The 12,500-nt window shown below is 46.7% G+C and overlaps 1 protein-coding gene across 1 annotated transcript in view; it reads left to right on the top strand.

Moving 5' to 3' along the window:
- The window catches only part of cdh23 (cadherin-related 23), a 113,012-nt gene that overhangs the window by 97,322 nt on the left and 3,190 nt on the right, over positions 1-12,500 (top strand). Inside the window, exons 45-68 of the mRNA XM_065959776.1 lie at positions 1-60; positions 447-549; positions 1,322-1,447; positions 1,526-1,729; positions 1,932-2,390; positions 2,464-2,580; positions 2,677-2,901; positions 3,006-3,175; positions 3,285-3,422; positions 4,393-4,512; positions 4,777-4,954; positions 5,063-5,274; positions 5,862-6,056; positions 6,154-6,267; positions 7,671-7,800; positions 8,013-8,276; positions 8,676-8,837; positions 9,035-9,291; positions 9,405-9,502; positions 11,079-11,199; positions 11,328-11,407; positions 11,546-11,586; positions 12,295-12,355; positions 12,454-12,500. The exon at positions 1-60 is cut by the window's left edge and continues 48 nt beyond it; the exon at positions 12,454-12,500 is cut by the window's right edge and continues 83 nt beyond it. Of these exons, the coding sequence (XP_065815848.1) occupies positions 1-60; positions 447-549; positions 1,322-1,447; positions 1,526-1,729; positions 1,932-2,390; positions 2,464-2,580; positions 2,677-2,901; positions 3,006-3,175; positions 3,285-3,422; positions 4,393-4,512; positions 4,777-4,954; positions 5,063-5,274; positions 5,862-6,056; positions 6,154-6,267; positions 7,671-7,800; positions 8,013-8,276; positions 8,676-8,837; positions 9,035-9,291; positions 9,405-9,502; positions 11,079-11,199; positions 11,328-11,407; positions 11,546-11,586; positions 12,295-12,355; positions 12,454-12,500 (3,682 nt within the window). The remainder of the gene's footprint in view (positions 61-446; positions 550-1,321; positions 1,448-1,525; positions 1,730-1,931; positions 2,391-2,463; positions 2,581-2,676; positions 2,902-3,005; positions 3,176-3,284; positions 3,423-4,392; positions 4,513-4,776; positions 4,955-5,062; positions 5,275-5,861; positions 6,057-6,153; positions 6,268-7,670; positions 7,801-8,012; positions 8,277-8,675; positions 8,838-9,034; positions 9,292-9,404; positions 9,503-11,078; positions 11,200-11,327; positions 11,408-11,545; positions 11,587-12,294; positions 12,356-12,453) is intronic.

A 12,500-nucleotide genomic window follows, 5' to 3' on the forward strand; every position in this document is an offset into this window, starting at 1 on the left:
GAGTACAGACTGACCATCACCGTCAAAGACAACCCCGAGAACCCCCGCATCGCCCGCCGGGTAAGACCACACCACCCCATGTCTCTCTGTGTGTCCTCAGCTCATCACCTGTCTCACTGTCTCTGTGTGTGTCCTCAGCTCATATACCTGTCTAACTCTCTCTGTGTGTCCTCAGCTCATTACCTGTCTCACTGTCTCTTTGTGTGTCCTCAGCTCATCACCTGTCTCACTGTCTCTCTGTGTGTCCTCAGCTCATATACCTCTCTCACTGTCTCTGTGTGTGTCCTCAGCTCATATACCTGTCTAACTCTCTCTGTGTGTCCTCAGCTCATTACCTGTCTCACTGTCTCTTTGTGTGTCCTCAGCTCATTACCTGTCTCACTGTCTCTGTGTGTGTCCTCAGCTCATTACCTGTCTCACTGACGCCTGTCTCTCTCTGTCCTCAGGATTCAGACCTGTTGTTGATCTCTGTTCTGGATGAGAATGATAATCGTCCTGTGTTCTCCAGGAGCAGCTATAGAGCTGAGATCACTGAGAACTCTGCAGCAGGTACAAACACACAGGCACCTGTCAGTCTGTCTGTCTGTCTGTCTGTCACATAACTAATTGGTTTCATCCTGCTTCATTGAGACGTAAAGCTGAGCATCATCTGCATAGAGATGAACATTTATGGAGTGTCCTTATTACCAGGTATCTAAGGTGTTCAGACATAATCAGAAATTTTCTGTGCTGTTATTCCTTATCTCTCAGAATTTATCTGAGCTCTGAGTGTGAAAGGACAGGTTCAGGAAAATTCTGGAGATCAAAACTTTAGGCTCTTTGGTTGGTTCTTAAAGGAAGAATATGCAATTTTGAATTAAATGTAGCAGAAATCAAGTATATCCTCTGAAAATAACTCTGTGATTCATGACTGTCTACAATGAGTGTAACACCCGAGTCCCACTGTCTGTGATGCTTTTAGCTGGCCGGCTCCTCCCCTCGCGTATAAAAGTTCTTTAATTGAGGGACTAGAGAAAAGAAGAATAACATACTATACTCACTGATTTTTTGAAAGTCACGTAAGCGTTTCTAGATCACGGTCATTTCGGTTAAATATACATGCATTGTGATGATACGAGCTAACTTAACTTAACTTGCTAACATAACAATGCAGCGCGAGTTGTTTTTGTTTCATGCTGGTGCTAAAGGGCGACATCTGCTGGATCAAAAAATTGCAGAACATCAAAACCAAAATCTTTATTTTCAGAGAATGAATAAATTAACTTACCTTAACTGCCTATAAATTAAATTCCTTGTCTCCTTGCTTCCTTGTCTCCTTCAGGTAGCACAGTGTCAGTGTTAAACGGTCCTGTTCTGGCTGAGGACAGAGACATCGGAGCGAATGCGGTGGTGCACTATCACCTGCTGGGATCCAGAGTGGACCTGTTCACTGTGGACTCTGACACAGGTAACATCATACCTCGGGACATACATAGAGATGTTTTAACCTGCAGCCTTCATTACAACACTTGTGTCTGTCCACCAGGTGTGATCCGTGTCCGTCAGGGAGCCAGGTTAGACCGAGAATCCTTCCAAGAGCCTCGGGTGGAGCTGTTTGTGGTCGGGGAGGACGTTGGGGGTTTAAACAGCAGCGTTCCACTCACAGTCACCATACTGGACCAGAACGACAACCCACCTGTGTTCAGCCCGCCCAGTTTCAGTGTACGTCTACCTGAGAACAGCCCCACAGGTGAGACATCCCTTTAGGCCTTAATATAATGTAAACAGGTGAGAACCATTTTAACATGGAGCTCTATGGGGACTGACTCACTGCAGGAGACAGACTCTAGTGGACACTGGAGGAACTGCAGCTGTAAAGTTGGACATTTGAACATGGAGCTCTATGGGGACTGACTCACTCCCCACCATCCCCTCCGCTTTCTATTCCTCAGGTGTGGTGGTGACTCAGCTTTCAGCCACAGACGCTGACTCGGGTTCCAACGGTTGGCTCATGTATCGGTTGGAGAGTGGCGCTCAGGACCGTTTTGTGGTGGATGCGCTCTCTGGCGCCGTCCTGGTGGGAAACACCACCCTTGACAGAGAAGAGAGAGGATCCTACCGGCTGGTAGTCATGGCAACAGATCGCGGCACACCCCCCATGTCGGGCACGGCCACCCTCACAGTCATCTTGGACGACGTGAATGACTCGAGGCCTCGTTTTATCGATCCCGTGACCATGATCAATGTGAACGAGTCCACACCGCCTGGGGTGGTTGTCGCCACACTGACCGCAGAGGACCCAGACCTGCACCCCCGCCTCGAGTACTACATCATCTCAGTGGAAGCAAAGGATGATGGAAACAACCCGGTGGACGGCCTGCAGGAGTCTTTTGGCATCGATTTACACACAGGTGAGACTGAATCCAGAACCTGAAGGTGTTCCATTAAAACAGATTTCATTTATATCAGTCTAAATGTTTCCAGGCGCCGTGTTCATACGAAACCCGCTCAACAGAGAGCAGGTCGCCACGTTTGAGATCATCGTATCCGTACACGACAACGCAAGTGAGGTCATTGATAAATCTGGCAGCGTTCCAAATGGTGAGTTCATGTTTTAACCTTAACCTCGTCCTCAGCTTCTTCTTTATCGCTTATTCTCTCTCTCTCTGTCTCGTCCTCACGCCCCGCCCCCTGCAGCGAGGCTGACCATTAACGTGTTGGACGTGAACGATAACGCTCCTCGTTTTCGACCATTCGGAGTCTCAAACTTCACAGAGAAGATTCTAGAAGGAGCTCAGCCGGGTACCACGCTGCTGTCAGTGTCAGCCATAGACCCCGATAAAGGTCCCAATGGGCAGGTCATCTACCAGTTGCTGCACCTGCCCCGGGGGGGTTACGTCAGGCTGGAGGACCCCTCCACAGGTATGACCCCCCCCTCCCTACACACCACAGCACAGATGAATGAGTTTAACAGGAATGTTTGACTTATTCAATGAATCAATCTCACTGCGGTTCCATCTGTTCAGGGAAGATCGTGGCCAATCAGACGGTGGACTTTGAGCAAGTTCAGTGGCTGAATTTCACGATTCGAGCCCAGGATCACGGCTCTCCTCCGAGGATCGCTGAGCTGCCCGTTTACCTGAGAATTGTCGACGTGAACGACAACAACCCTGTGTTCCTGCAGCCCTCCTATCAGGTAACTCTAGTCTAATGGATTCAAAGAGTAGGCTCGACAACAGAGTGTTTAACAGGATCACATTCTCGTCAGAAATTCTGATGCAAAGTGTGCGTTTGTGTGTTTGAAGGAGCCCGTGTTTGAGAATGTGGATCTGGGAACCACCATAGTCCGAGTCAGTGCCACGGACGCAGACTCTGGCCTGTTTGCTGTGGTCGAATACAGTTTGGTGGACGGGGAGGGAAAGTTTGGCATCAGACCGACCACAGTGAGTTCAACTTAAATCTATACGTCTGTAAGATCCTCAAAATGTCCAATACTTCCATATTTTCTCTTCCACGTGTTGTAAAGTGATACACTCACTGATGTTTTAATGATCGATGGTAACCAAAGGTACTGCAACGCTGCTGGTACAGGAGGGGTAGCTAGTTGGCAATAAGTCCCGGGATAGCTGGTTAGCATCAGTTAGACAGACAACAAAGTTGGGGAATTCCACACGGTACTTTTATTCTGGTTTACTAAATGGACCATACAAAGCCAGGTTAGCACGGCACTATATATCCTGATCACACAAGATAGGTAAAAATAGGCTAATATCCTGCACCAACTTGTCACTAGAGAGTCCTCTCATGATCGACATACAAGATGACTGTAATAGATAGACTTTCTCACCCACACACTTAAACATAACAGAGACACCACCTTGTGGCGCTATTTGGTACTACCACTAATATATTCTGACTGTTACAGTACTAAAGCTTAAAAAAAGAATGTGTGTGTGAGAGAGGAATGAGTCATCAGAAACTGCAGACAAACTCCTGCAAACTGTTGAAAAAAAACAGTGGCAATGTTAGGATGTGTGCCAACGTCCAACACATAAATCGTAATGTTTTTGTAAAACTTTGACAGAGTGAAGGAGATTGTCTTCAATTAATATGAATGAAAAACAAGAAATAACCAAACATTGGGTGACTAGGACTTTAGTTTTAGTTAACCCTAACCCTAACCCAACCCAACCCTAACCCTAACCCATGGTATCAGGCTGATATCGATCTCGATATCGTTCGATTTTTACTAGAATCACATCAAAATGTTATTCTGCTTATCCTTCATGTCTGTCAGGGAAGAAGGGATTCAACAAAGAATGTCTGCATGTTTCGAACAAAATATTTCAGTGAATCAAAGATGTCTGAGCTCCATGCTAACACCCAGCGCTCCTTCCTCCTCCTCTTCATCAGGGAGAGATCTACATCCTGTCTCCTCTGGACAGAGAGACCAAGGATCACTACACGCTGACCGCCGTCGCCAGAGACAACCCCGGAGGAATCTCCAACAACAGAAGAGAGAACTCTGTGCAGGTGGACAAACCGTCAAACTTTCATCCACTTTTATTAATGACAGTCTACGAATAGATATGTCCTTCAGTTGGGACTTCAATAAAGATGTAATGTTCAAACTCACACTCAACAAAGATTGGAAAAACCAAATATTGAATTGCACTGTGGATAGTAAAAGGGGACAGGGTCTTAAACTGGGACGGTCTTTATTTTGAGTTTTCCGGTCTGAAGAACGATCTCGTGTTTGAAACCGTCCTCGTTGTCTCTCTGCTCGCTGCTCTCCAGGTCCTGGTGACGGTCCTCGATATAAACGACTATCGGCCTCGATTCACCGAGCGAGTGTTCAACACCAGCGTGTTTGAGAACGAGCCGAGCGGGACGTCTGTGATCACTGTGCGAGCGGTCGACCTGGACGAAGGAGAGAACGGAGCCGTGCTCTACAGCATGCTGGGACCTCACTCAGGTGGGAACATTAAAAGACCGTTATTTTATTTTGTTCATTTAATAACTACGGATGATGTGGATGCCGCTCTGTTAGTTCACCCATCCTCACGATGTTTCCATCCTTTAGATGCCTTCTCCATGGATCCAAACACGGGTCTGGTGCGTTCTCGCCGCCTGCTTCAGTCCTCGGAACATTTTAATCTTACGGTTGTGGCGACGGATCAGGGCCGTCCTCCTTTGTGGGGCACCTCTGACCTCATCATCACCGTCATCGACGTCAACGACAACAGACCTGTGTTTGTCAGACCGGCCAACGGGACCATCATCCACATCTCAGAGGTTCGTGTGTTAATGGACGTCACTGACGGTTCATCTGTCTCGTTTCATCACAAATTTCGACACAAAGGTCGTTCAAAACCATGATACAAACCACATCTTTTAAAATGATACAACCTCTGCTATTTCCGTGCCTGTCAATCATCATTTGGGGGCGGCAGTAGCTCAGTCTGCAAGGACTTGGGTTGGGATCCGGAAGGTCGAAGGTTCATGTCCCAGGACGGACCAAGTCTGGAAATTGGCCGTGTAGCTGAAGAGGTGTCAGTCCATTTCCTGAGCACTGCTGAGGTGCCCTTGAGCAAGGCATCAAACCCCAAAACTGCTTTGGAGCACTCGCTGTGTGCAGCCCCCTCACTCTGACATCTCTCCAGATCAATAACAAATATGTTCTTCTTTTTCTGTTTCAATTATCGATAGAATCAAAACGTACATGTCTTTAGCCGTATTTTTAACCAAAAGAGAGAGAGCACTGTCTTTTTAGCACAAATACACTGACTATACTTAGAAAAGTGGCAGGCGCTTGAGAAGTAGAGAGGGTTTCCCGCTTGCCTAAAGTACCCTTAGTTTAATAAAGTCCATTATCCCTGCAGGAGCAGCCCCCGGGCCTCCCCGTGTACGAGGTTCATGCCACGGACTCTGATGAGGGAGTGAATGGGGAGGTACGATACGCTTTCCTGCAGACTGGAGCAGGGAACAGAGACTGGGAGAACTTCCACATAGATGCTGTGTCCGGAGTCATCACGACCACGGTCAAACTGGACCGAGAGAAACAGGCGCTGCTCAGCGTGAGTCACCTGAGCTCAGGATGATAACGACGATGATGTCATTGTTTTTTTGATATGTCAGAGTCATGTAATGTATTAACATCTGTCTGGCTCTCAGCTCATTATCGTGGCCCGGGATATGGGTCAGCCAGTGCCGTATGAGACCACTCAGCCCCTCCAGGTGGCTCTGCTGGACATTGACGACAACGAACCCGTCTTCCTGAAACCACCTGTGAGCATTAAGTCTTTTATCTTATAAGTCCTTGCACAATTTAGGGGGGTGTTGTTCGGGCAGGCCGTCCACCAACGATCCCAAGGATCATAAGAGAGCTCAAGAGCTCCCAGAAAAATATGTGGTTAGTGACTGAGATTTACAGATAGATACATGCAGTAATATGATGTACTGTACATGCAAAGAGAGAGAGAGAGAGAGAGAGAGAGAGAGAGAGAGAAGGAGAGATAAGAGCTCAAGGTGCCAATTCCCCCGGTAGTCTAAGCCTATTGCAGCATAACTAGGAGCTGGTCTACACCTGCGCCAGCCCTAACTATAAGATTTATCAAAAAGGAAAGTTTTAAGTCTATTCTAAAAAATACAGAGTGTGTCTGCCTCCAGGACCCCGGAGGAAGATGATTTCAAAGGAGAGGAGCCTGATAACTGAAGGCTCTACCTCCCATAGTACATTTAGAGACCGTAGGTACCACGAGCAGGCCTGATAGCTAAAGGCTCTACCTCCCATAGTACATTTAGAGACTGCAGGTACCACGAGCAGGCCTGATAGCTGAAGGCTCTACCTCCCATAGTACATTTAGAGACCGCAGGTATGACGAGCAGGCCTGTTAACTGAAGGCTCTACCTCCCATAGTACATTTAGAGACCGCAGGTACGACGAGCAGGCCTGATAACTGAAGGCTCTACCTCCCATAGTACATTTACAGACCGCAGGTACCACGAGCAGGCCTGATAACTGAAGGCTCTACCTCCCATAGTACATTTACAGACCGCAGGTACGACGAGCAGGCCTGATAACTGAAGGCTCTACCTCCCATAGTACATTTACAGACCGCAGGTACCACGAGCAGGCCTGATAACTGAAGGCTCTACCTCCCATAGTACATTTAGAGACCGCAGGTACGACGAGCAGGCCTGATAACTGAAGGCTCTACCTCCCATAGTACATCTAGAGACTGAGGTTAATATCAGGTCCTGGAACTGTTTCTACCATATCAGAGGTATCTGCACCAGGTAAGGGCAGGAGGTTACCAATTTTGTCTCTGATGTCTAGAATTTTGTTGTTAAAAAAGCTCATGAAACCATTACTGCTGAGGGCTAAAGGAATACAAGGCTCAATGGAGCTATGACTCTCTGTCAGCCTGGCTACAGTGCTGAAAAGGTATCTATGATTGCTTTTGTTTTCCTCAATTAGAGAGGAGTAGTAGGCAGCTCGAGCGTGACGTAGAGCCTTCATATATTTATTATGAATATCCTGCCAAAATAATCGAGATTCTACCGTTTTGGTGGAGCGCCATATTCTTTTAAAGTGAAGATCTTTGTCAAGTTTCCCCGCTTTGTGTGTGTCCGTGTGTGTGTGTGTGTGTGTGTGTCGGTGTGTGTCGGTGTGTTTGTGTGTACCTCAGCGTGGCAGCCTGCCGTACCAGAAGCTGAGCGTACCTGAGCACTCTCCTGCAGGTACAGTGATTGGTAACGTGACCAGAGCAATGGATGCAGACGAAGGATCCAATGCAGTGGTTTATTACTTCATAGCAGGTGATTCAAAGTTTACACAAATATGAGGTTTGATTTATTTAAAGATATAAACAGAATCTACAGATTTCATGATTTATGTTTACCGAGCCTGAGACGTAGAGGTAAACTTGTTTATCTGCATGAGGATGTTTGTATGGATCCATCTGTCTTTTCTCGTCTTTAAAGGGTCTCTGCAGATGATTAACGTCTGAATGTCTTGTCTCTTCCTGTAGGAGGAAACTCTGACGGAAATTTTGGCCTCAATTTGGACGGAGAGCTCAAGCTGCACAGAGACCTTGACCGAGAGGAGACAGCGGTCTACTTCATCGTCATCAAAGCCTCCAGTAACCGGAGCTGGACTCCGCCAAGATCTCTGAGGGCATCACGACCACGAGCCCTGGACCCCACCCGCGACCCCTCCCTGCTAGAGGTCCGCATCGAGCTGGAAGACATCAACGACCAGAAACCACGCTTTACTAAAGCCGAGTACACTGCAGGTAACAGTGTGTGTGTGTGTGTACTTGTATTCCTATCTAACTGAGGACTTCCCTGTTGATATACATTCACCAACAGGGGACCAGACGTCTAACGGTCATGCTATCTTTATACCATGTTAACATCAGGTAAAAATAACATTAAACGCTCTGCTTACTGCTGTGTGTGAGTGTTTATCACCATACTCAGCAGGGCCCCCTCAGGCTGCAGCAGGAATTATTGCAACCCATATTACCCATGAGCAGTGAAACAGGACACTAAGAGAAAACGTGCAGACGTGATCTGTTTAGAAATAAAGCTGAAACTCTGTGGGGGTCTAGATGCCTCTCAATATGTTGGTCAGCATGTATGGTGGTCTACCATGTACTATCGTAACCTCTCTGATTTCTTCCTGTTTTCAGGCGTGGCTGCGAACGCCAAAGTGGGCTCAGAGCTGATCCGGGTGGTGGCCATCGATAACGACATTGGGAACAACAGTTTGGTTCAGTATCACATCGTAACGATCCGATACTTCCAGTCACAGAGCAACGGCAGCGAGGACGTGGGCAGCATCTTCATCATCGGTGAGCTTCAGCGTCTAAAGATTAACGCTGATGATAACCAGCCATCGGCTTGGTTTACAGGTCGACATGTCACATGACGTTAATGTTGGAGAGGTTTTTAAAAAGAAAGACAAACATCAGCCGGAGAATACACAGGAAACATTGAAGGTCAAACTTATGAAACATTTTCTCAGAGCTCTTTCTTCCTGATTTTCCAGGATTGACAGATGGAATCATTCGAACATACGACCTCTTCACCGCCTACAATCCAGGCTTCTTTCAGCTCGAGATCCTGGCGTGCGATTTCGCTGGACACTGCACGACTACCAACGTGAACATCTACATCCTCCGAGACGACCAGAGGGTAAAAATCGTCTTCAACGAGATCCCCGACCTGGTCCGAGAAAACCAGGAAGAGTTCGTCAACCTGCTGTCTAACATCACAGGAGCCATCGTCAACTTAGACGACATACAGGTCAGAGTTCAGGATTCAGAAAGAGCTGATGGTATCTCAGAGTTCTTCATGTTTTAGATTCAGTTTGTTTTGTCTCAGTGTGACACGTGTTTGTTCCTCTCTGGTCTGTTCAGTTTCACGTGGACAAGAAGGGCAGAGTGAGCTACGCTCAGACCGACATGCTGATCCATGTGGTCAACAATCAGACCAACACTATCCTGGACGTGGACAGGTAAACACCTTCATCATGTGACCTTTCAATAGACACATCAGACCGTCTGTCCTCTCATTGGCTCATACAAACCGGTCAGATATGACCCCGTGGATCATGTTGTTATGATAAGAGAGACCTGTCTGATACCATGGCAACTAGAATAGATGTTGTAGACACACGATCCTGGATCAGTTATTGAGCTTAAGGGCGTTTTTACGTTAGGAACTGTTTGTCTCTCGTATTCCTATGGGTTTTTTTTAATCTTCAATGTAAAGCACATTGAGCTTACCCGTAATGAAATGTGCTTTATAAATAAACTTCTATTCTATTCTATTCTATTCTACGTATTTTCATGAATTCATTCGTCTTGATCATTTTATATCATTTACTTCTGTCAACCATCTAAGGGTAATTCTTCTGTTGGCTCTGTGAAGCTGTAGCCTCACATGGTAAAACATCCCATAGTAGCAGATCTTTATTGGGATAGGAGCCAACCATATGTTGTCATTGAGTGTTACGTATTCAAATCATGGTCATGTCATCTTATTAGCTTTATAGTGTACCCAAACAGGAAAGGAGTTTGTGTGCTGTACTTTCTAACAGGATATAAGCGACACTGCCATGTGTTGTGTTTCTGTGTTCTGAGTAAATCCTAAAATGATCCACAGTCTGTTTCACGATTTCATCGTTGAACATTTACTACAGGAACAAGCCCCACGATTGAACCCAAACGAACAATTGTTTCATACCGTGCCCGAGCACAATTCCCCCTTCCCTCCCTCCCCCGCCGGTCTTTGTCACTTTAGTAACATCATTCTGAACCCGAGTAAACTCGCGTACGTTCACAGTCTGAAACAGCAGGGGGCAGTACGCACATAGTCGGTTTGCAAATCCACCAAATAGCAGAAAAAAGAAGTAACCATGGCAACCACTCGCAGCCTGTGTCCGTCCTGCTAACTGTGGTTGTTTTTGTGATTTCTGAGACGCCAACAACGACCCTCTTCATACGTCAACATCTACCGTGCAGCTCAGAGGATGTTACGTGTCCGTGCTGCGCGGATATGACGGTTTATTAAGTGACAGGAGACGTTTAGACGTCATATAGCGGCCCACTTCCTTGTTTGAGCACGGTTGTGTTGATTTCTCCCGTGGACCGTACTTCAGTACATAACTTCTGCCCGAGACCACCTCTTCAACCAGATTATGATACGTTTGTGTTCACACTGATCAAATGAACCGGACTTTGGGGTCAAATGAACTCAGATCTGGGCCCGGGTCCCTCGTGTGAAACCAGCCTAAAACAAAAATTGCAGACAAACTCCTGAACATGGTCTAAACTGCACAAATAAGTTGGCAACGTTTGGACCATTGGGAGGAGCGAGGGTCCCTCTCAATTCAGACAATGCCCCTCATTATGTGTGTGTGTGTCTGTATGTGTGTGTGTGTCTGTGTCTATATGTGTGTGTGTCTGTGTGTGTGTCTGTGTGTGTGTGTGTGTGTGTGTGTGTGTGTGTGTGTGTGTGTGTGTGTGTGTGTGTGTGTGTGTGTGTGTGTGTGTGTGTGTGTGTGTGTGTGTGTGTGTGTGTGTGTGCAGGGTGATCCAAATGATCGATGAAAACAAAGAGCAGCTCAGGAATCTGTTCAGAAAGTTTAACGTGGTGGATGTTCAGCCTGCAGTCAGCGACAAACTTCCTGATGACATCACCACGCTGCAGGTGTGTTCAGATCACACACACTCACACACACACACACACACACACACACACACACACACACACACACACACACACACACACACACACACATAGGTTTGTATTATAAAGTGTGTTTTTCTTCCTCTCAGCTGGTCATCATCATCCTGGCTGTGCTGCTGTGTTTAGCAGGAATCCTGTTTGTCACCATGAACTGGCATTACCGCCGAGTGTAAGACACTTGTCTGTCGATACTGTTGATTTATTTATCATATTAAGTGTAGTAACTTATTGAACATGAGCTCAGAAATGTTTTCATGCCACAGTCTGACTCATCAACATGTTTTTGTGTTGGGTTTTCTGTGTGCAGACACCAGAGGAAGCTGAAAGCCATCGTAGCTGGATCTACAGGTGAGAAGCAGCCGTCAGCTGCAGGATGTGGTTTCAGTGTTTATGTTCAGTAGCTAGTGTTAGCTGTTAGGGTAAGCTGACAGAGTTTCTCTTTATTCATCATCTCAAACCTAATTCCACTGGTTTCATGATCACATTAATTCCTTTAAACGTAAGTAAGTAAAGGGTCATACTACAGAGGAGCTGCTCTGTGGTAACCATGGACACCAACAGAGGAGCTGCTCTGTGGTAACCATGGACACCGACGGAGGAGCTCCTCTGTGGTAACCATGGACACCGACAGAGGAGCTGCTCTGTGGTAACCATGGACACCGACAGAGGAGCTCCTCTGTGGTAACCATGGACACCGACAGAGGAACTGCTCTGTGGTAACCTTGGACACCGACAGAGGAGCTCCTCTGTGGTAACCATGGACACCATTAGTTGAACAGGATGTTTCGGATGCTTAGCAACAGACTAGCTTCAGTTAAATTGTGGAACTAGTTGAGGTGCTGGAGTTTAAAATGAATTCGTTGTCGATTTTGACTTTTTATCTCTGTTTTCTGCTTGTGTATCACACTCGAGGTGGAGATGTTGCTCTATATACCAACACTGCTGAGATTATCTTTAGATCGAATCACAGCAGGACTGATATCCACAACAACATCTCCACCCCCAGTGTAATCTAATCTCAACTGACTGTTTCCTTTAAACGTGTGGAACCTGCAGGTAACCAGGGTCTGATGGACATCCTGGACATGCCCAACACCAACAAGTACTCGTTTGAGGGGTGAGCAAATATCTCATGATGATTCAGCTAAACCTGTTGATTACAAATATTCACCAGGATTTATTCACAAATGTTTCTGTGCTTCGTCTCCTCTGCAGGGCAAACCCTGTCTGGTTGGACCCGTTCTGTCGTAACCTGGAGCTCG

The sequence above is a fragment of the Labrus bergylta genome, chromosome 10, assembly GCF_963930695.1.
Source record: "Labrus bergylta chromosome 10, fLabBer1.1, whole genome shotgun sequence".
Lineage (NCBI taxonomy): Eukaryota > Metazoa > Chordata > Actinopteri > Labriformes > Labridae > Labrus > Labrus bergylta.